The 22,090-nt window shown below is 40.7% G+C and overlaps 1 protein-coding gene across 5 annotated transcripts in view; it reads right to left on the bottom strand.

Annotated features, from left to right (window-relative positions):
• Nucleotides 1-2,090: 2,090 nt before the first annotated feature.
• Nucleotides 2,091-22,090, bottom strand: part of MAGI1 (membrane associated guanylate kinase, WW and PDZ domain containing 1) — a 682,664-nt gene continuing 662,664 nt past the window's right edge. For all 5 annotated transcript variants that reach the window (XM_023510627.1, XM_023510629.1, XM_023510631.1 and 2 more), the window contains 5 exons: nucleotides 13,238-13,331; nucleotides 13,053-13,113; nucleotides 11,781-11,924; nucleotides 9,603-9,741; nucleotides 2,091-5,668 (listed from right to left, as the gene is read on the bottom strand). In XM_023510627.1, coding sequence (XP_023366395.1) covers nucleotides 4,914-5,668; nucleotides 9,603-9,741; nucleotides 11,781-11,924; nucleotides 13,053-13,113; nucleotides 13,238-13,331 — 1,193 coding nt within the window. In that variant the 3' untranslated portion in view covers nucleotides 2,091-4,913. The remainder of the gene's footprint in view (nucleotides 5,669-9,602; nucleotides 9,742-11,780; nucleotides 11,925-13,052; nucleotides 13,114-13,237; nucleotides 13,332-22,090) is intronic.

Here is a 22,090-nt window from a genome sequence, read left to right as displayed (position 1 = left end):
TTGGAACCAGTGGAACACCTAATGTTCCACCTTAATGAAGTAAAACCAGACATACTCCCACTGCTCTGACAATGACTGCAAAGCATAAACACATCACTGGGAGAAAGTAATCAAAATTTTTCACAGAAGGTCTGTGCCTGCAAAAACACCCCAAAAATTGTGTTGGAGAGGGCCCAACTTTGTCTCTTTTCTACTTACAAGTTTGTAATGAGGTATATTCCAAAAGCACTCAAATCTCATTGCACTCAACAGCCACCATGCTGATGGTGTTGCCTCATTATAAGTACAATCACTTGGAGAACGGGAAAGGGCTCTTCTTTTCACAATTAAAGCAGATCAGCGAAGGTGGTGTCGGATTCTCGGATCACCCACCAGCAGGAAAAATCTTGACAGCTGTAACTAAACCTCACCACATTTTGTATGGCTTACACAAGGGTCTACAAACAACTTCAATAGTAGGTTAAAACAGGATAAACTTCAAGACGCCATTTATAACAAGAGACAGTAGGGAAATGAGCAGTGTTCATAATTACACTAAAACAGAACACATCAAAAGGGAGAGATTGTAGGAAGGCCTACTATTAAACATAATAGGCTGGGTGGGGCGGCTCGCACCTGTAATTCTAGCACTCTGGGAGGTTGAGGATGGTGGATTGCTTAAGTTCAGGAGTTCCAGACCAGCCTGAGCAAGAATGAGACCCCAACTCTACTAAAAATAGAAACACTAGCTGGGCATTGTGGTGGGCGCCTACAGTCCCAGCTTTGGGGAGGCTGAGGCAAAAGAGTTGCATGAGATCAAGAGTTTGAGGTTGCTGTGAGTGAGCTCTGATGCCAGGGCACAGAATGAGACTCTGTCTCAAGCAAACACACACAAATAATAGCCTTCTGACTGTCCTGGAGCTTAGGTTCTATAGGAAAACCCCAACCACTAAGTCACATAAAGGAACAAACCAAAATCCGTGTGAAGAATCCTCAGAGATTATTTGAAACTACTTGATCAAGCCAGACGGATGTTAGATCATCATTTGAAAATTGGTCAACTTTTTCATCTAGTGTAACTTGGGGAATGTTTACCTCCAGACGTATCTATGTTCAAAAGTTGTTTTCAGACTATTTTTGTCTCAACTTTCATAGCACAGCATTTTGGTTTCATTTTCTCAAAATAAATGGCAAATGTAATTATATGTATTAAATAGCATGAGCCATACCATTTAACTTTTTAATAAAAAGGCCTTCTTCCCCATTTTAATAGAAAAAATATTTTCTTCGTTTTGATTACAAAATAAACCACGATGATTAGGACATTTACTGCAGAAAATTTCTGCAATTTTCATGCAGAAAATTCTCCATGAAGAAAAGTTTGTCAGTGGGGTGTGGTGGCTCACGCCTATAATGCTGGCACTCTAGGAGGCGGAGGCTGGAGGATGGCTTCAGCTCAGGAGTTCAAGACCAGCCTAAGCAAGAGTGAGACCCCATATCTAAAAACAGAAAAAATTAGCTGGGCATTGTGTTGGGTGCTTTTTTGAGCTAGGCTGAGGCCTTTTTTTTTTTTTTTGTCTTAATAAAAAAAGTTTGTCTTTTACTGAGGACTCTTCTGATCACTTGAGATGGCCTAAGCACTTTGCATTTACTCTTATCAAATCTATGAGACATGCCCCTTACAGACAAGGAAACTGAGGCGTCAACAGAGGTTAAAGAATGTAGTAAATATAGTCCCTTTAAAAATGTGCCTAAGAATCACACAGTAAATGATGAGGCTCTTGGCTTGGCAAGGTTTGCTTTATTACCAGGGTGCTATGCTGTACCGTGCTGCTGAAACTTTCAAGTGCATATGAATTCTGACTCCGTGCATCTGCACTGGGGCCTGAGATCCTACACTTCTAACAAGCTCCCCAGGGACAATGAGGCAGCTGGTCTGTGGGCGGCACGTGGAGTAGGCAAGGCACTTTACCACTGCAGAGGCACGGAGCTCCTTCTCTTTCAGCAGAGGGGTATTTCAAGAGTAGGAGTCAGGTGCCTTCCATTGATTACTGGACCCTGATTTACTTGAGACAACATGGAGACATGGAAGATATCAATCCAGAGGCATAGTGGTTATGGAATGCATACATTTCCATGTATTTTTACAGTAAAAATGCATTAAAAAATCTTTCACAAAAGAAACTTAAAAAATACAAGTAGGGTGTTTAGTTCTCCCCCCAACATTCTTTCAGGCATCAGCTGTGTCATGGAGGGGAATTTCTAAATGGTTTGATTTAATCATACAAAATACTCATTCATCATCTCTCATCAAGACATTTACATGAAGTGGGGGGGGGTAAGGAAAATAGGCTCACAAGAAACAGTTTCCAACTTAAGGTTACAGTAGTTCAAAGAAGACTGTATCTTTCTGCTTAATGCACAGTCCCTGTACAGTACAATGCTTCCAAAGCAAACCTGATGTGTAATTCAGGCGCAAACTGCCAAGTCAAAAGTCTTCATGGGCTGAGACAAGCCCAGGTGGGTAGAATATGGATTTTAAAAGGTCAAATATCGTTTCTTACAACAAGAGAGACATTGAGATGTTAACTTCAGGATGCACTCCAAAGACCCACTTTGATTGCATTTATTTAAAACTCTGGACCACAGATGAGAGCATCAATCATTTAACATCACAGATTTTGCTAGAACTAATGAGAAATATCCTAGCAGTGAAGCCTTAGGAATAAAATCTCCAAGTTGGATCTTAGGTACTTGATGAAAAAGAACATCATTATTCAGTTGTACTCTTCCTTGGCCTTACTACTACAGCTCAATGTATGCTTTGGATGGAAAACTTTAATAATAAAAATAGCATTCACAGAATTTTTTTCCTCCTTTTTAGCTACAGAATGTACATTGTGTCTGTTCTAGGACAGGAGCTTGTTTTATAAATGTCCACACAACTACAGCTACTCATTCTAATGTTATGTATAAACCCATAAGTCAAATAAAGCTATGAACAATGTAATATTTATATATGCATAGTGTTTTATAAAAAGATTGGCCCACATACTGCTTTTCATCAATACAGAAAGAGCATTAAGTCCATAGCACACTGTAAGGAATAAATGAGAGAAGAACAGAGAATGCAAACAAGTGCTTAATAATTCACAAGCAGGCTCGCCGTGGAGGAAATGATGATATTCAAACCAACTAAAGCTTTAGAGAGTTACTTATATAGTCCCCCATTTGAAGACAACTTTACATACCTGATTTAGTTTACATTAAAATATATCCCCATGGATCAATTTGTTCCATATTCAGAAATATAAACACATATCACATTCCTCACAGCTAAATTTTTGTCATAAATTCTCTTTTATACAAGGAAAAAAGGCAACAGTTGTTTTTTTGTTTTGTTTTTAACAGGCTCTGTGTTAGTTACAATTTTTAACTCTGTACACACAATGATTGGCTGGTTTTTTCTTTTTTTTTTTACTTTCTTTCTTTCTTTTTTTTTTAACAGTACCATGGGAACAACAGTGATTGACTTGCAAAGTTTTGTGTCTGTATGGAAAATGCGCAACAGTACTACAGAAATACACAATGCACTGTAAGCAGCGGTTTGCTGTAGTGGTCCAACAGGTACAAGCAAACGTTTTGGCTCAGCTAGGCAGTAATCCATTTAAACCACATCCCGGGGCTACAGCCGACCCAACCACACCTTGCTGGGAATCAGAAATAATTGGTCTTTATTAAAAAAGAAAAATGGTTATGTTTTATACTGCTGTCCAAAGATTAAAAAGACAGAGTCAAGAGGCAGAAGTTTCCCAACCAGATCCAGAACCACTGGGATCGCTTCCTTCCCTTCCCTTCAATCAACCTTAGAGACTTTGATTATGATTTCAAAGTGAAACTGGCATTTTTCTAAGAATGAGCACCTCCAACCCTCACTTCTTTAAATACCAACAGAGAGGTTCCCTCCATCAAGGCTCATTCCCCCCTTCCCAGCTGGCAAAGGGCAACCAGCTTATGCCAGGAGAGGGGAACTTACTTTCAGTATTGGGCATCTTCCGTCTCTTTCACATTGGGCCATCTGCTATTCAGCCTCAAATTAGACAACACACAAGATGTTTGTTGTCTGTCCCTTCCAGTAGTTGAGCAAAGCTGCAATGGCATAGCCTTAAATGAAATCTTGTTAGATGCTGGAGATATTAAAGAACCTGACTGTGCTTGGGGGGCTGTATTTGGGTAATGGTGGCCAACTTTCTTGTCTCTGTGCCTTCTTGGGCCAGGGAGAGTACAAACTGTCTTCTGAACCAACTATAACGCAAGAATATAAAATTTCTTTGTGCTGTATCATTTTGCTATAAATATCCTTCACTTGCAATAGTAGTCTCCTCATACAGTTTGCTCCAGTTTAGGATCACTGGCAATCCTAATTCATTCCAAAGGGTCCTCAGCTCTTACAAGCAGAACTTTGCCTTTTTGCTTTTAAGAAAAACTCCTGACTATACAGAATAGCATTATATCGCTACAGAACAGTCTATATCAAATTACTTAAACTCAATAATTTCCCTTACTTAGAGAAAAGGATCAACAGCCCCATTTATTTAACTAGGAGAGAAAAAGTTTGCCCCCCAAAGGGAACAATTTTTCACAATTCTACAGTTACATAGAAACAAAATTTATATCCCTTTGGGCCAGCATTTGGCAAATAATTTCCAAAAAAGTATGCATTTAAAAATACTTTCTTTAATATTATACATCAGGCACACTTTTCATATATATTTTTTTCTTGTAAGATTTCAAATGCATAAAATGTTTGTTGCTATTCATAGGAACATGATGTGTCAGATAACTTCATTAGGTAAGAAACTAAATCATCTTAAGTTTGTGACTTTCCTGTTAGAACCTTTGACACGGTAAAGGTTGGAATGTGGTTCAGGGTCTCAGATACTGAGGTCGGTGCTACATTCTTTGTAAGGCCGCCTCCTCTGCTCTGGAGCATGTCTGGAACTTCTGCCGGCATCCTGCTTCAGATTCGCCTCGTCCCGTTCCCGGTGGCTGACTTTGTCCTCTCGGCTCCTTTTGTCCAGAGACCGCTCTCTCCTGCGCTCCGGGGACCGCGTGCGCCTCCGATCGGTGGACTTTGCTCTCCTCTCGGGCGAGCCGCCTCTCCTCCGCTCCGGAGACCTCTGGTCCAGGAGTCTCTCCAGGGACCTTCTCCGACGGCTGGGAGAGCCGTCCCTCCGGCGGGTTGGGGACCGTTCTCGCCTCCTCTCCGGAGAAACCTCTCTTCTCTTCTCGTGCTTCTCCCTTCTCTCCAGCGTGTTGTCAGCGCTCCGGGTGCCCTCCCTGCGCTTCTCCGGTGACTGCCTCTTGGGCCCGTTGGCAGCCGTGCGCTCAAGCGGCGCATCCCTGCGCCCCTCGGGCGCCCGCTCCTTGGGTCGGCAAGCCCCGCCGTCGGCTTTGCGGGAAGTTCCATTCCAGGTGTGGTGTTCGTTGGGTTGTCTGCTATACTCTCTGCTGCCCTTCGGATCTTTCACGTGTGCCCGCTTTTCCCCATGCTGTGATGATTTGTGAAGATCGGGTGGATAACTGGACTCCGGGGATGGATGCTGTTGCCGGCGGCCGCCCAGCGCGGCCCTCACTTCCGGAACACCTTGTGACCCGGCGGAGGGACCGCTGCGGTCGCTGCTGGGGTCTGCGAGGGAGAGAAATGAGAGCAGCTGTTTGGTACCACGGCCCCTGGGCTCCTGTCCCCATGCCCAACCCCACTAGCTGTCTCATTAGTCACAACAAACAGTTAAAGCAGTCAGAATCAAAGCCAACCGAATCTTGGTTAATAACTGCAACTAGTTAAGGTTAAAAACTAGTACCCCTGGCTATCAGGATCTAGTTGACTATCTCTGTACTCAAGACACAAATCGTTAAAGAACTTATAAAATCAGTCATGATTTTAGTCTTTAAAAGCACAACCCAAATAGCCTACAAGTATCAAAACTCCCTCCTCCGCTCTTCCTCTCTCCTTTCCCCGCCTGCCAACCCTTCTCCCCTGCCCCAAATCTCCCCCACCCAAGAATGAAAACATCCCTTCCTTTAGGAATACTAGTTTTGATGTGCTTAAAAATAATCTGGGGCATTGATCTGGAAGGGCAGGAGGGAAAATTCTAGGGGATGGAAAGAGTTTAGGTCTCATGTGGGTGGTGATTAAATGAGTGAGTGCAGAGGTGAAAATTTACTGCACAAGGCTCATGCCTCTTCCTGTATGTAAAGTGTGCTTATGTTGTAACACTGGGAAGGGGGTTATGGAGGCAACCTGCTGCTAGTTGCTAATGACTGGCAAATGTGACATGTACAAGAGGGCTCCTTCAACCGATCTATCTTTGTGTTATTCATTTTGCATAAATAAATAAGGAACTGTCTATAAAATGTGAAGTTTTGTGAAGTTTTCTGAGAAACAAAAAGAAAGGGACAAGAGGTTTGGCACACAATTGAAATTAGATGGGGCTCAGATAAAATCCTTCAGTGGATAGGCACTTCGTGATATACAAGGCAGTCAAAACGACATCTAGGAGCTTGGAGTCACTGGTCTGCTTCTTAAAACATCAAGGCATCTACAAACTGAAAAGCAGGACAGGCCATGATGCCTTCTGTTTAACATTAGTCACCTCGTATTTGAAATGACACTGCAAATGTTTTAGGCAGTGTCCTGGATTTATGAGAGCTCTTTTCAAATGAGGTATTCTTTGTGGCACTAACTAAACCCAACCAGTCACGCACATCATTATTCCAGAAAACGTGCCTGGAATGATGTGCTGCAGTCTGGGAAGCAGACCATTGTGACGGTCAGAAGGAGGGGATCACCGGAGCTCTTGAAAGATGTTTCATAAGGCAATGAGATCAATATTTAGTAACTTATCTGTTTCATGAATGATCTCCCAAAACCCGGGGGTGAGTTTTAACAAAAACAATAAAAAAGCCTAAAGCAGGGATCAGGAATTTTTTTCTAAAGGACAAGGGTTAAATAGTTTGGGCCATATAGTCTCTGTTGCACCTGTTCAACTCTACCACTACAGAGTAGAAACAGGCAACACATAAAAGAAATGGGTGTGGCCCTGTAGACAGGATTTGGTCCACAGGCTGTGGTTTGCATAGAGATCCCTGACCAACCAGGAAATCTCATCTTCCTATCTGTCTATCTAGGGAAGAGCTCTGTGCTATATCATCCTTTCTAAATGCTGAGTGGGCTACCGGAATGGAATAAGAACAGGTTCTTAATAAAGGTCATTTGATGTTATGAGTGATGGAAGGCAATTCTATCACTATGGTAAATCTAAACTTGGATTCTTATGCCTACTTTTAAGACGAGGGAGAGCAACACTTTAACGGGGTCAGCGGTGTACTTACAATTCAAAGAACGCAGGGTGCTCAGAATGAATTGCCAAACATATCAAAATAGAGCTAAGCAGAAGCAATGAGGAAATTAGGCCACAGCACAGAAACACCTAGTATTGATTGAGCTACAAACCGTAGTTTGATTATGGCCCATAAGGTAGAAGCAAGCCTCCCCGAGCTTTTCATTTCTCATACATGCAGCGATATTAGGAGGAATCATCGCTGTGGAAGGGAGGGCCCAGCACCAAGAACAGTCAGAGAGAAAGAGAAAGAGAGAAAGAGAAAAAGTTGAACATTTAGATTCCCTATAACAAAGAAGAAAGAAAAAAAATCTGCATTTGTTAACATAGGGCAAAGAGAGTTTATTCGTCCAGTCAGACAGTCTAAGGCAACACTCATATAAGGCTGCAGAGACCGCAATCAGAACAGTGACGTTTTTAGACAAGCCATAGGATGACTCGAGAACCCAGACAATGGATGCATCCTTTTTTTTGTTTGTTTGTTTTGCTTTGTTTCGAACAACTGGAACAATGACAGGCTGGTATAGGAGAGCATTAACAATAAACAACAAAAGAACAAAGTCCCCTCCTCCCACCCCCCACCCTCCCACCCTAAAGACCACGGCAGTTAAATTAAGTACAAAAAACTCATTACAAAAATAGCCTCACAGAGAAGCAGGTTCCAATCAAGTCAGAAAAATATTGGAACTTAACACATTATGACCCATTTGTTACTCTAATCAATAGAATTAGAGAGATTTAGTCCAAATGACGCATGGAGACATGACAGCAGCACATCCTGGCATGTGTAACCCTTCTTGGAAAACCATGTATTTAAATGATCTTTATTTTTAGCCCAAAGAACATTTGTTAGTGTTGGATTTTCATCCTCAGTGCAACAGACACAGGTTTTGAGGAGGTACACAGGTTACTGACGATGACTCTCAAATGAAAGGTCACATCCAACAGAGGCAGAGGGAAGACAGAAAGGGAGACAGTGTTACACAGTTTCAGTGGCATCAAATACCTAAAGGTCGAAGTTCAGTCCCGTGTGCAGCCATGGCATCTGAATGTTGTCAGAATGTCCCCCTGTGGTTGGCCATGTCTAAGGGGGCCTTGTCTGATGCCCACCCTCCTCCTGTACCTTGGGCCCCTGTGTTTTGCACCTGTACAAATGTCCAACACCCGGGAAGGCTGCCCTTCAAAGGAGCTCTCCTTCCACTCAAGCTGCATCTGAATTAAGGTCCTAAAGGTGACTGGGAATTGTGCAGAATGATTTTCAGAAAAGAGGGTGATAACAGATAAATCCCAAATAAAGGGGACCCACATATATAGGGACCATTCAATCACAGTTTCTATAGAAACTTTTGTAGAACTTTGGCTGGGAAAAAAAAAGCCCTACATCGAGGGCATAGCTTCTTTTCTTTTTTGATTTTAAACAAGAATCTCAAATAAATAGGACATTATTATAATATACAATATTTTGCCATCAGAATACTAAGCTATATAAAGACCATCACTGTTTATTCAAATCAAGTCTGAAGGTATCACGAAGGAGCTCTATGTATAACCTGGCTTTCCTCATAGGAAAGGTATAGTCACGTGCTTCCCTCATGATGAGCATTATCATTCAAAAACATATGGCTAATATAGCAACAGTTTTTGTTTGTTTGCTTGTTTGATAATAGTGGGCTCAGGTGGGCTGACCCAGGGGGAGAGACCAGTTGAGGGGATAGAGGAGTGTTGTGTACAGAGAATAAAGGAGGTGAGCAGAGGCCCCCACCAAATCTCTCAACATTTCACACCTCTTTAATAAAGGGATCAAGTAACCAAAAAAGGAAAAAAAAATTGTGCCTCAATGTATCACTCAGGAAACCTGCTTTCCTGCTTCTTAAAAGGAGTATGTAGTCATTTTGTGCTAACAATTGGATTTGAGAAACAGTTTGGCACAGTTCAAACATTCCTTCGCTCTTGGTCGGACTAGACAAAATGTTCTCTCTGATTATCAGAAAGGGGCTATAAAGATCTTGTCTTAGGCCATGCCCCAGTCCACGTAAGCAAGCAAAAGGATGAAATGTGTAGAGATTTCAGAACAAGCGAGGCAAATAATCACGTGGTGCGAGAGGCTGGTAAGACACTGGTGAACAGGGGAAACGGAAAGGACTTTCCCGCTGCTGTTCTGGAGACAAATTCATGGAGTCATGCCAGGGAAGGAAGGAATGTTTTCATAGTTTGACCCACCATATTCTGGTACTGAGCCGTCTCCCCGCTTCAGAAACAGACGAACTCTGCGGCCACCATTCTTAATCAGTTCTATAGCCCGAGAATGCTTCATGTTTTTGGTGGTCTCACCATTGATCTCTAAAATTTCATCGCCAATCTGCCAAAGGGAGGGAGCACAAAGCAAGATTTACAATTCACTTACCGACTCATCAAACATTTATTAAGCATGTTCCAGAAAAATCTTCTATTGCTTTGGATATACAGTAAAGCACACAAAAATCTCTGCCCTCATGGAGATTACATTCTAATGAGAATAATATAATTGACAAGAAAATTAGAAAAATATATTTATTTATGCCAGTGTTAAGTGCTAAAGAAGAAAATGAAAGCCATAAGGGGAAGGCTGATTGTTGTGGGAGGGAAGATGTGGTAGGCTGCTTCTAGGACAGCACCCAAGGATTCCTGTGTTCACCCCCTATATAATCTCCTTCTCTTTGAATGCGGGCTGGGGCCTGATAACTTGCTCCTAACAAGTAGAAAATGGCAAATGTGATAAGATGTCAGTATAAAGATTAGGGTACAGAATGATGTGGCATCTGTCTCACTCGCTCTCTTTTTTCTCACTTGTTCATTCTGATGCATGTTTGTGAGCTGCCCTGTGGAGTCCCATGATAAGGACATGAGGAGGAGCTCTGGCCAAATGCCCAATCGGCACTGAATGCTGAACAACCACAACGTGAATGAGCTTAGGAACAGACCCTTGCCCACATGATCCTTCAGATGAGAGCACGATCCTGTTGACACACTGCAGTGTTTACTCTGTGTCAGCCACTTTTCTAGGCACTAGAGATAAAGGAGTGAGACAGGCCAGATTCTTACTCAAATGGAAGGAAGAAGAGGGACAGCACAGGCCTTGGAGTCTAAAGCCTTGAATGTGAACCCTGCCATTTGGTAGTAACCAATCTTGCTCAAAGTCCTTTAATTTCCTAGATTCCACTTCCCCATCTATAGAAGGGATGAAAACAACAACCAAGCCTACCAAGCTTCAGGGATCAAAATGTCATGTGAACAATACACCACTATACAAAAATACCATGATAATAATATTTCATTCAACCAGAAACTTTAAGTGATAAAGATAAGGAGAAATAAATCCCTTGTGTTTAAAATTCAAACAAACCATATTTCTTCCCTTGTATGTTTATGAATTGTGCATGTTTATGCAAAAAAGGAGGATATATAAGAAACTGGTGTACTGTTTGACACTGGAATCTGTATTTTTACTATTTATCTTTATTTGCTGTTTAATTTTCTTAAACCACATTCATGGTCTACTTTCTTAATTAAAATAATGTTAAGCGATTCAGTCTAAAGAAACTTAAAAATCAAATTGTGGCTTAAGTGCAAGTATTAAGTTCCTTACCCTTGGTCAGTTTTTCCCCTTTTCTCCTCAATGTCATTCACTTCTTTCCTTTCCGGACCTGTCCTGATTTCTTTCAATTTGTTGCAAATGGCTCTCCATGGGTACATCTCAATCTGTGTGACCTAACTATGATGAATAGATGATTTATCTTTTCTTAATTATCTAATCTGCCCAGGAGAATAGCACATTCATCTATGGTAACAGATACTAATTATTGGTGAAACAGAGCAGAGCAGACTTTGGGCAGACATGTATTTAAAATCTGCAACTTTGCCTACTACAGTGTAGCTTTGAATAGTCATGCCATGGAGCTACTGGCTCTTTGCAGAGATGGGAGAGACTGGCTTTCTGAGGATGGGGTAAGACAGTTGGTGACTAGCTAGAGAATGAATGGAGTTCGAGTTTGCCACGTGGCTTTCCTGTTTTAAGTATTCTGGGATGTCCAGGCATTCCTGTGAAGTGATGTGTCTGCCTCGTGAAATTAATCACAAGAACTATGGCAATTTGATTTGGAAAATATCTACTTGAATATGCTTAGAAGTAATTTTAATCCTTCATTCACCCCCTAAGAATTGGAAGGGCTCAACTAACTTTAATAGCTACAAATAACCATGCGTTAGGGAGAAACACAGGGGAGGGTGGAAGTTGAATTTAGAGTAGCTTGAAAGCTGCAGGAAGAGTAAACTCCCAGTGAACAGAGCACTCTAACCAGGTATGTCAAGGGGTCACTGCAGGCAGCTTACTTGCCCCTACTCCATCCTCTTCCTACTTACCCTCATCTTTCCACACCTTTCTGCAGGACCATCCTCTGCTAAGCGCAGAACATAAAGGTCCATGTTATACTCTCGACCCCCTCGAAGACTAAAGCCAAATCCCTTGGCTCCTCTTTCCAGTTCCACAGTATAAAAATCTTGCTCCTATTTAAAGAAATGAAATGCAGTCATTCTGGGAAAACTTATACCCACACACGTTAGTCTCCTTGTCTTCTCAAACATTCTCTATTATGCTGATTTTCCAAAAAGGCTCAGTCTCTGCACCCACCTCAGTGATTCTTAATTATTTATTAATCATCTTGGTTAATCTTCATTAATCACAGGAGCTGGAGATCCAGAATTTATAACATTCATGAGTATGCCTATTATATACATGCATGCAGTAATTAATGCATCCTGCACGTATTAAAATTTCATCAGTGAGGCTGCAATTCACATTTAGGGCAGGAAAATTCTTCATTACATGATACTATCCCAGTGATAGTGGATGTTCAGGCTTCCTGACCCATGTCAGATAAATTCTAGCAGTATCCCTATTAAGACCAAGAACCACCTCTCTCTCTATAGACAATGGTTGCCATCATGGTCAAGGAGAATCACAAATGAACTACTGAAGCCCCTGAGACAGCTAATAAAAGAGGAACCTAGCTGTAGTCCCAGGTACTGGGGAGACTGAGACAGGAGGATAACTTGAACCCAGGGGTTTGAGTCTAGCCTGGACATCATAGTGAGACTCCTGTTTCTAAAAACAAAGCAAAAAATAGCAAAACCCCAAATCCCACATACATATAAAAAAAGGAACCTGTTTAGCTTAGCATTACCCAACATTTCCCAGATTTGCTTCATCTACCATTAGCTGCACATCCTGCATCACTCTCCTGAAGGACAGATATTTTGCTCTATGCATCGCAAATGAAACTCACAAGCCTGAGAAACTCCTTATCAAAAAGACAACTTTTGGCAGAAACACATTCATGTGTATTATGAGTAGAAATTACTTTGCTTTTTTTCTGATTGCTAATCCTTGTGACAACTATAGTTTTTCATTTTGGTTTTTTCCCTCGAAAAGGATGTACAGAAATATGTTTCAAAGGTAGTGAAATAAACCAACATTTCCTAAACAATCAAATGTGAGTATATTTTTAGGAAATCATCTCACTAAAAGATATTTTAAATTAACTTAGCTTTTAAAAATATCCTGCAAAAATAGCTTCAGAAAATTGGAAGGAAATGTGCTAAATATACAGACAAAAAAAGAGAAATGACCCTCACCTGGGTTGCCTGGGATGCTTTGAACTCAAACTGAGGTTCCTGCTTTGGTTTGGTGGTATTCCTGCCAACGTGAGAGAAATAATGTAAGGGCAACCCATGAGGAAACTGAGAAAGAATCAAGGACATCAACCATTATCCTTTTCCCCCTCTTTAAACCAACAAAAGCAACCAAAGCCACATCTGACCTGGTCTCCTGGGCCCCTGGCTGAGCAGGAGCGTGTGTGGTGGTGATCGTAGCGATCTTCTCCGCATTGGTTAGCAAGGTGGCATTTGAAGACTCTGCAGGAAGGGAAGGGACAGAACATAAAGGAATGAAGTCCCTGGAGAAGACATTACCCAACTACGAAGCATGCAGAAGCCCTGCATCAGAAGAACAATCTGACTTCTCTGTCACCGTTTCAACAATTTGATTTGAATTTCTAAACAATTGGGAGTCTAATAAACCATCTTAAGATCTTCTCTGATGTGGGCCAAATAGGCCCCCAGGCCCCTCCACCCAAACAGATATCCCCATAAATCAAATGAGTTCTACAAGAAAATGCTGCTCTGAAGTCGTATTGGAGGTGGACGTCACTCACTCCTCCCCTGCCACTGAACAACAAAAGTCCCATCAAAACACTGCACCCCACCAGAATTATCTTCCAGAATTTTACAGGCGGATAATAAATGTCTCAGCTAATGTTTCCTGCAATTTGTCAGCAATATTTAGTGAGTCTGCTTGACTTCCTCAAGTAAATATTAAAATCGGAAATGTGCTAACATCTTGTTAAACGCACATACATTATATCTACTTTCTTCCCCATGGCTTTTAATGAAGCACAACTAAAAATATGGAACTTTTGACAGATCTCGTCTAGTATCTTTCATGAAAGATTAATTTTTAAACTTGCATTACTTAGAGCCAGAGTTTGTCAATATAAGTTGTATAAATCATGAAGTCATCCTTATGTAATGAATATGGTTATGTTTCTATAAATTGACTTTCTTCTTCCTTAATCACATTCATAAACAACTTCATTAATCTCTAGAAGTTGGGGATCCAGAATCCAAAAACATTCTTCAGTATAACTATAGTGACATGGGTATGTTAAAAGTTAATCATTCACATAGTAATGGTTATATGTTCTTTACTAATAATTTCTCCATTAATATCAAGGTGGGTAGCAACCAATTATGAGCAAGTTGTACTTTTAATATTAAAGTTGACTGTTTGGAACTTGGCATACATTTTCTGATAAAGAAAAAATGCTAAATCTGATGCTTAGGTTCTAGGAGCAGTCTGTAAATGCCCATTGAATCCATAATGCACGGTGAAGTGTAGAAGTTTCTGGATGACCTAGTTCATAGTAGACTCTTTAATGTTTGGTGAATATGTGTATCTACCCATCAGGTATAACAAGCTTTCTATGAGAAAATATGTTAAGTACTCCAGACTGGGCTGCCTAGAATACATCTCTCTTCTCTTGGAACAAAAGACATCCCATAAATCCCAACTACTTATGGTCTATCTTCCATTTTAATTTCCTAAGGATATTATTCAGCTTGGGTCTGGCTTCCTGTTATTTTATTTTCATTACACATAGTAGTTAAAAGTATGAGCTTGAGAGTCAGACCTGGGTTCAAACCTACTTTTTCTTTACTCTTCAGTTACATGCTTAACTGAAGGGGACGATGACAGTAATGTCCTTCTCATGGATGAAAGTTTATGACACGTTTAGTACAGTGCTCGACACACAGTAAGGACTCAACATACACTTACCACAGCGAGGGCCATTGCAGAACTGCCACTTTTTACTTACTACTATGGAAACTTTATGTAAGTTATTTAAACTCTCTGCACAATGAGAAAGTTGAAATACAACTTTGAAAGTTTATATTCCAGTCTTAAAAGCCTATTATAGCTAAGGCACAAGCATAATAAGAAAATGTGACGACATCAAGTGAAGTGTTATGTGAATCCTATTCCTGCTTTAGGACGATTATTTCCGCAATTCAGCTTTACCTAGTATTTCTACAGACTCTGAGGGAAAGGAGCCATGGTCAATTACGTTTGGGAAAATAACGGGTGAAACAAAGAAAAGGTCTGTGTATCAGAGCACAGCCTCCACTATACCAGTATGCCTTATGATATTCCAGGTTGGGGAGATGGAGCTTCTCAAGTTTATTTGCGGACAGTTTAGAATAATGATTACTACCAGATTCTGGAGGCAGATTATCTGGTTTCTCATTCCAGGCTCTGAAATTCACCGGCTGGTACTTAAGCAAAGTTGCTTCAACTTTCAAGGCCTCATTTGCATATGGGAGAATAACAGAAGTCTCTTAAGGATCTGGGAGTGGTGGCTCACACCTGTAATCCTAGCACTTAAGAGGCCTATAGATTGCTTGAGACCAGCCTGAACAAGAGTGACGTCTCAAAAAAAAAAAAATACCTAGCTGGGCATTGTGGTAGGCACCTGTAGTCCCAGTTACGAGGGATGCTGAAGCAAGAGCCCAAGAGTTTGAGCTTGCTGTGAATTATGATGCCATGAAACTCTATTGCAGGTGACATAGTGAGACTCTATCTCAAAAAAAAAAGTATCTAAGAAAAGTGGTATAAAGATTATCTCAGAGAAATGTTTTTGGAATACCACCCGGTATTTAAAAAACTGCTCAAAAATGATTAGCATACTTTTGATAGTATATATTTATTATTGTTAATATTAAAGACATTCATAGTATTATTAGTACACTTTTATGACTACTATTATAACTTCCTTGAGAGCCTTTGCATGGACACTAGCTCCTTTTTTTTGAGACAGAGTTTCAGTTTTGTCACCTTCAGTAGAATTCTGTGGCATCACAGCTCACAGCAACCTCAAACTCTTGGGGTTAAGCGATTCTCTTGCTCCAGCCTCCCAAGTAGCTGGGACCACAGAAGCCTGCCTCAATGCCCGGCTATTTTTTTGTTTGTTTAGCAGGCCTGAGCCAGATTTGAACCCACCAGCCCCAGTGCATGTGGCCAGTGCCCTAACCACTGAGCTACAGGTGCCCACCCACTAGATCCTTTGTATGACTCCCATTCAAGGGCAGTTAACCAGCAGAGCCAAGGTGATAAATCTCAGTGATATTCATAAAGTACACCCACTGTGTCAGTACAAAGGACAAACAGACTGTGCCTTCTGTCAACATGACTTGCCAGAACTTTTATACATACAGGCACTGGCCTCTTAAACTTCAAGTTTGCGCATTGTAATTAATTTTGTAGAGACTCTCTAAGAAACCACAAGGTTGTTCAAGACATGGGGAAATCATAATCAGGATAGTAAAAGAATGTTTCCTTATCATTAAAGTGATTATACCTGCCTGAGCAACAGTGAGACCGCTTCCCTACTAAAAACAGAAAAATTAGCTGGGTGCAGGGGTGCACACCTGTAGTCCCACTGCTTGGGAGGCTGAGGCAAGAGGGTCACTTCAGCTAAGGAATTTGAGGTTGCTGTGAACTATGATGACACCACTACATTCCAGCCTGGGTGACTAAGACTCTGCTTTAAGGAAAAAAGAAGTGGTTCTAATCACTCAGTTGTACAGAAGTTCCCCTTTAGTGTTCTTGCATGTTGTTGAGTTTTCCAGGCAGACCAAATCCTAGTCTCAAATAATTTTTATATTTCTTCTGCTTTCATGATTTGATGAGATATAAAAAATGGTCGCTCAACACACACACAGAATCCTTTATTAAGTTCCTCCTATTCTTTACTTCCTATTTTTCCATTTATGTGAACTTTTCTTTGGGTTGAAGCTTAACTTTAAGCATTTTAAAAATGAACGTTTAACATGCCAATGTCTATTTGAGCTTGCTGAATGTTCTTCTCGTTTTTTCCTTTTACAACCAACCACCATTTAATGATCATTTATAACATGCTAAGCACTATGCTAAGATCATTACCACATGTATTGGGCGGGTGGAGGATGACTGGAATCCTAGCACTCTGGAAGAGTAGGGCAGGTGAATTGCTTCAGCTCAGGAGTTTAGATTGAATAAGAGCCAAGACCTGTCTCTACTAAAAAATAGAAAAAACTAGGCATGATGGCAGGCACCTGTAATCCCAGCTACTAGTGAGGCTAAGGGCAGGAGAATTGCTTGAACCCAGGAGTTTGTGGTAGCTGTGAGCTACAATAATGTCACGGCACTCTACTCCGGGCGACAGAGTGAGACTCTGTCTCAAAAAAAAAAAAAAATCGTAGCACTCAATAAAACAGTGCAAATTATTGCCTCCAGTTTACAGGTGGAGAAAATGAGACATAAAAAATGTAAGTAACATGCCCAAGATCACCCAGGAAGCAAATAGAGATGTTGGAATTAAACCCAGGGCCTGCTTGGCAGTTAATGTTTAATCTTATTTTGTTTACATGGAAATTATGTGTTGGTATTGAAGGCATCATATTTAATTGGTACATTCCTTTCAAATAAGAAATATTTTTATTTTACTACTAACTTCACTAAGGAGTATGATAGATTAATTAAAATACAAAATGCCCTGCTTTCCAGCTAGATTTCACAGCTCATCTTTAGTGCACCAAAATGATATTTGGCATATCCTAGATTTCCAGGATGGTTTTATAATATCAAGAAAGTTAGGCCAGGTGCGGTGGCTCATGCCTACAATCCTAGCACTCTGGGAGGCTGAGGTGGTTGAATAGCTTGAGCTCAGGAGTTTGAGACCAGCTGAGTACAAGTAAGACCCGCATCTCTACTAAAAATAGAAAAACTGAGGAAAGAGGATTGCTTGAACTCCACTTGGAGGTTGCAGTGAACTATGATGCCATAGCACTCTATCCAGGGTGATAGCTTGATGCTTGAGACTGTCGCACCAAAAAAAAAAAAAAAAGTTAACTTCTAAGTCTTCATCTGGAATTAAACCAAGATTGTATCTGCTGAAATGCTCTCTGGCATTTTAAAATACAGAGACAAAGCTCATTGTAAAAATTTATAGTTTTATCCTGAAGCAACATTTGCCCCTTGTAACAGAAAAAACAGACAGGGTTTGAAACAAGAGCATGAATTCCTCTGCTCGCCAGCAGCAATATTATAAAGAAGTGTCAATGTATTTGACTTTTAAAACTGCAAGGCAGACGGACAGATTGGGTATTTTTATGACAAATTCCAGAAAGATACCCATATACTTTATTAAACAGTATTGATACCTACTTTACCTCTTCCAGAGAAATGGAATGGATATTACTGTACTTTCCCCGGCGGTCATGTATCAAGAAAAGCATACCCTAGCTCTCAAGACACAGTGGGGGCTGTTCAAAATCACAGCACTTACTCTTTGGACAGAGGTTTCCATCTTGGGTTTCAATCTATCTCCCTGATTACAATTCTAACCTTCTTCCCCCATGCTAATATCCTTAGCTTCCCTTAAGGAATCCACATTGAAAAGCCAAGCAAATCAACAAAGGATACGCTCATTCTTTTCATAAATATTTGAACGCATAAACACATATGTGATAAATATCTAAGGGTAGCATTGGAAAATTTGAATCCCATGAATATTTGAAAAGTTTTGGAAGAGGTTTTTACTATTCTATGCCTTTGCCAAGAAATAGCAATCTGTGTTTTGCCACGCTCTTCCTCTTATATAAGCAAAGACTTTGAATCACAGTGACCTGAAGTACAAATTTAAGACCATAACTCAAATAACATATTTTTAAGCTCATAAATATTTCCATTACCTTGAACTTGATTCATTATGATGGTGTCATGTTAGGCTGGCTCAGTGAGGTTCTGCCCTCAGTCTGATTAAAGTCTCACTCCCATCATGGAGCATTTCCATACAAGAGTGGTTTGACTTGTCAATTTGAAGTTCACATTCAGGATGTTCAGCTATTTGGGCCTTTCTATGCTGCATGATGTATGTATTTACCTCTTGCCCGTAAGAGAAAAGGTTCTGCACTCACCTCTTCCACCCTGGTCCAAAGATACTTAAAGCAGAAGGGGCAAGGACTCCTGGACCTGGCCTGGTAAAGACCTGCAAAGATAGCCCCACAGAAAAGAACTGCAAAGATAGCCCCACAGAAATGCCAAGGAAAGACGAGTCATGTTTTGGAGCTTTTGTTGGAGAGATGGGAGAAACAGGAAAAGCCAAGTGAGGGAAACTAAAGACAGAGGTAAGTGAAAGAGTAAGTGGATTCAGAGAGGATTCCAAGCCCTGCCCAGATGACAGCATAGTCAGTCTCAAAAGAGCCTCCTAGGGCTTCTGAGAACAGTGCCCCTGACAGGAGGGATTTCTAAGAACTTAGAAATCATTTTCGAGTTAAGAACCTCAGCCTCCCTTTGTAGATAACATGAAACAAATTGTCTTTGGCTACTTGATGAAGTAAATCTTAGGGAAAGATCTGAAGGGGACCAGAGGTCCCTAACAGGGAGAGAGCCCCTTCCTTTTCTTGGATACACCTTCACAAAGACAAAGTGGATCCAGCATGATTTTCTCCCAAACTGTAATACTCACTCCGTTTTCTAAGTGTTTGCAAAACTTACCTGGGTCTCTCCAGCATCTTTTGGGAAACTAACTCTCCTGTCTCAACTTTCAAGATGACAACTTTTAATCTCCTTTCAAAACAGGAGCACCACACGTACACCCTTTGCCAACGTGATTCCCTTTACCTGGCTTCCAACTCTTACAAAGTAACTTCTAAAGAGCTCATTATCATGGCAATAAATTCCTGAAAAATCTTGAATGAAATCACATCTGCAGTTGAACATGTGCTGCCTTGAAAAAGTAGCAATCCTTGACTATACTGTACCAATGTTATGCTTACTTTTTTCTAACCAAGATAGCAAATAAGGTGTCCATTTGAATTTTATAATTCGTAAGTATTGAAATTTTTTAGATGTTTTTTTATTAGCAACTTTTATTGAATAATTCTCCTTGCATTATACTTTCTCATGTGAAGGTTTTTAAAAAATATTTTTCTCTGCTCTTGATTAAACACCTACTATGTGCACTGTAGCAGTGTTAAGTCTTGTCTGCACATTTGTGTCTTTGCTGATTTTGAACTCCTTTTCAAAGCCCTTCCTCAAGGATGGCTTCTTTTCCTTCTTTCCTGTTTGGACATTCTCACTCCCACATTAAGACTTACCAATTATAAACCCAGCGAGTCAATTCCTGTGTCCAGTTCTTTGGGATTAGTTTTTTTTTTTTTTTTAAATCTCTCTATGATATGTGGAAAAACATGTCTAAATTTATACATAGGCATAATTTTCAGATATTGGAGGTCAGGTTCCAGGCCATCACAATCAAGTAAATACCACAACAAAGCCATACAAATGTTTTGGTTTTCCAGTACACATAAACAGTAACAGTATACTGTAGTCTATTAGGTGCACAATAGCATTATGTCTAAAAACTCCAATGCATATACCTTAATTAAAAAATACTTTATTGCTTAAAAAATGCTGACAATCATCTGAGCCTTCAGGCAGTTGTAATTTTTTCCTGGTGGAGAGTCTTGATGTCAGTGTTGCTGACTAATCAGGGTACTGGCTGCTAAAGGTTGGGGTCGCTGTGGCAATTTCTTTTTCTTGAGACAGAGTCTCACTATATTGCCCTCAGTAGAGTGCTGGAGTGTCACAGCTCACAGCAACGTCAAACTCTTGGGCTTAAGCGATTCTCTTGCCTCAGCCTCCTGAGTAGCTGGGACTATAGGCGCCCGCCACAACACCAGGCTATTTTTAGTTGCACTTGTCATTGTTGTTTATCTGGACCAGGCCAGGCTCAAACCCGCCAGCTTCAGTGTATGTGGCTGGCGCCGTAACTGTGCTATGGGTGCTGAGCCAAGTGTGGCAATTTCTTAAAGTAAGACAACAATGAAGTTTGTCACATGGACAGACTCTTTCATAAAAGATTTCTCTGTAGCATGTGATGCTATTTGACAGCAATTTACTCACTGTAGAAACTTCTTTCAAAACTAGACTCAATCTTCTCTAATCCTACAGGTGCTTTATCAACTATGTTTACAGAATATACCAAACCCTTATTGTCATCTCAACAATGATCACAGCATCTATGATCAGGCCTAGATTCCATCTTGAGAAACCTCTTTCTTTGCTCATCCATAAGAAGTTTCATCATGAGGTTGCAGCAATTCACTCACATCTTCAGTCTCCGCTTCTAATTCTAATTCTCATAGTATTTCTATCACATTTGCAATTATTTCCTCCTCTTGAAATCTTAAAGCCCTCCAAGTCATCCATGAGAGCTGGAGTCAACTTCTTCCAGAATCCTCAATATTGATATTTTGACCTCCTCCTATTAATCACTAATGTTCTTAATGGCATCTAGAATCCTTTCCGCAGGTTTTCAACTGACTTTGCTCAGATTCATTAGAGGAATCACTATCTATGGTAGCTATAGGCTTAGAAAATGTATTTCTGAAAAATAAGGCTTAAAATTTTGTCAAAATTGCTCCTCGATCCATGGGCTACAGAATGGATATTGTGTTAATGGACATGAGAACATCATTAATCTCCTTGTACATCTCTGCCAGAGCTCCTGGGTGACCAGGTGCACTGTCAGTGAGCAGTAATATTTTGAAAGGAGTCTTTTCTTCTGAGCAGTAGGTGTCAACAATGGGCTTAAGATATTCAGTACACCATGCTGTAAACAGATGTGGTGTTTTCCTAGCTTATTGTTCCCTTTGTAGAACACAAGCAGAGTAGATTGAACAGGATTCTTAAAGGCCCTAGGACTTTCTGAATGGTAATGAGCATTAACTGTGACTTAAAATTAGCAGCTGCAGCTTGGCACCTGCAGCTCAGCGGCTAGGGTGTCGGCCACATACACTGGGGCTGGTGGGTTAAACCCGGCCTGGGCCTGCCAAACAAGACGACAACTATAACAAAAAATAGCTGGCATTGTGGTGGGCACCTATAGTCCCAGCTACTTGGGATGCTGAGGCAAGAGAATTGCTTAAGCCCAAAAGTTTGAGGTTGCTGTGAGCTGTGATGCCACAGCACATTACTGAGGGCAATATAGTGAGAGTCTGTTTCCAAAAAAAAA

This window comes from Otolemur garnettii, unplaced genomic scaffold (genome assembly GCF_000181295.1).
Source record: "Otolemur garnettii isolate 467f Iridium unplaced genomic scaffold, OtoGar3 scaffold00015, whole genome shotgun sequence".
NCBI classification, from domain to species: Eukaryota; Metazoa; Chordata; class Mammalia; order Primates; family Galagidae; genus Otolemur; species Otolemur garnettii.
Note: the sequence above shows the minus strand (reverse complement) of the source record. Positions and strands in the feature narration are given on the sequence as shown.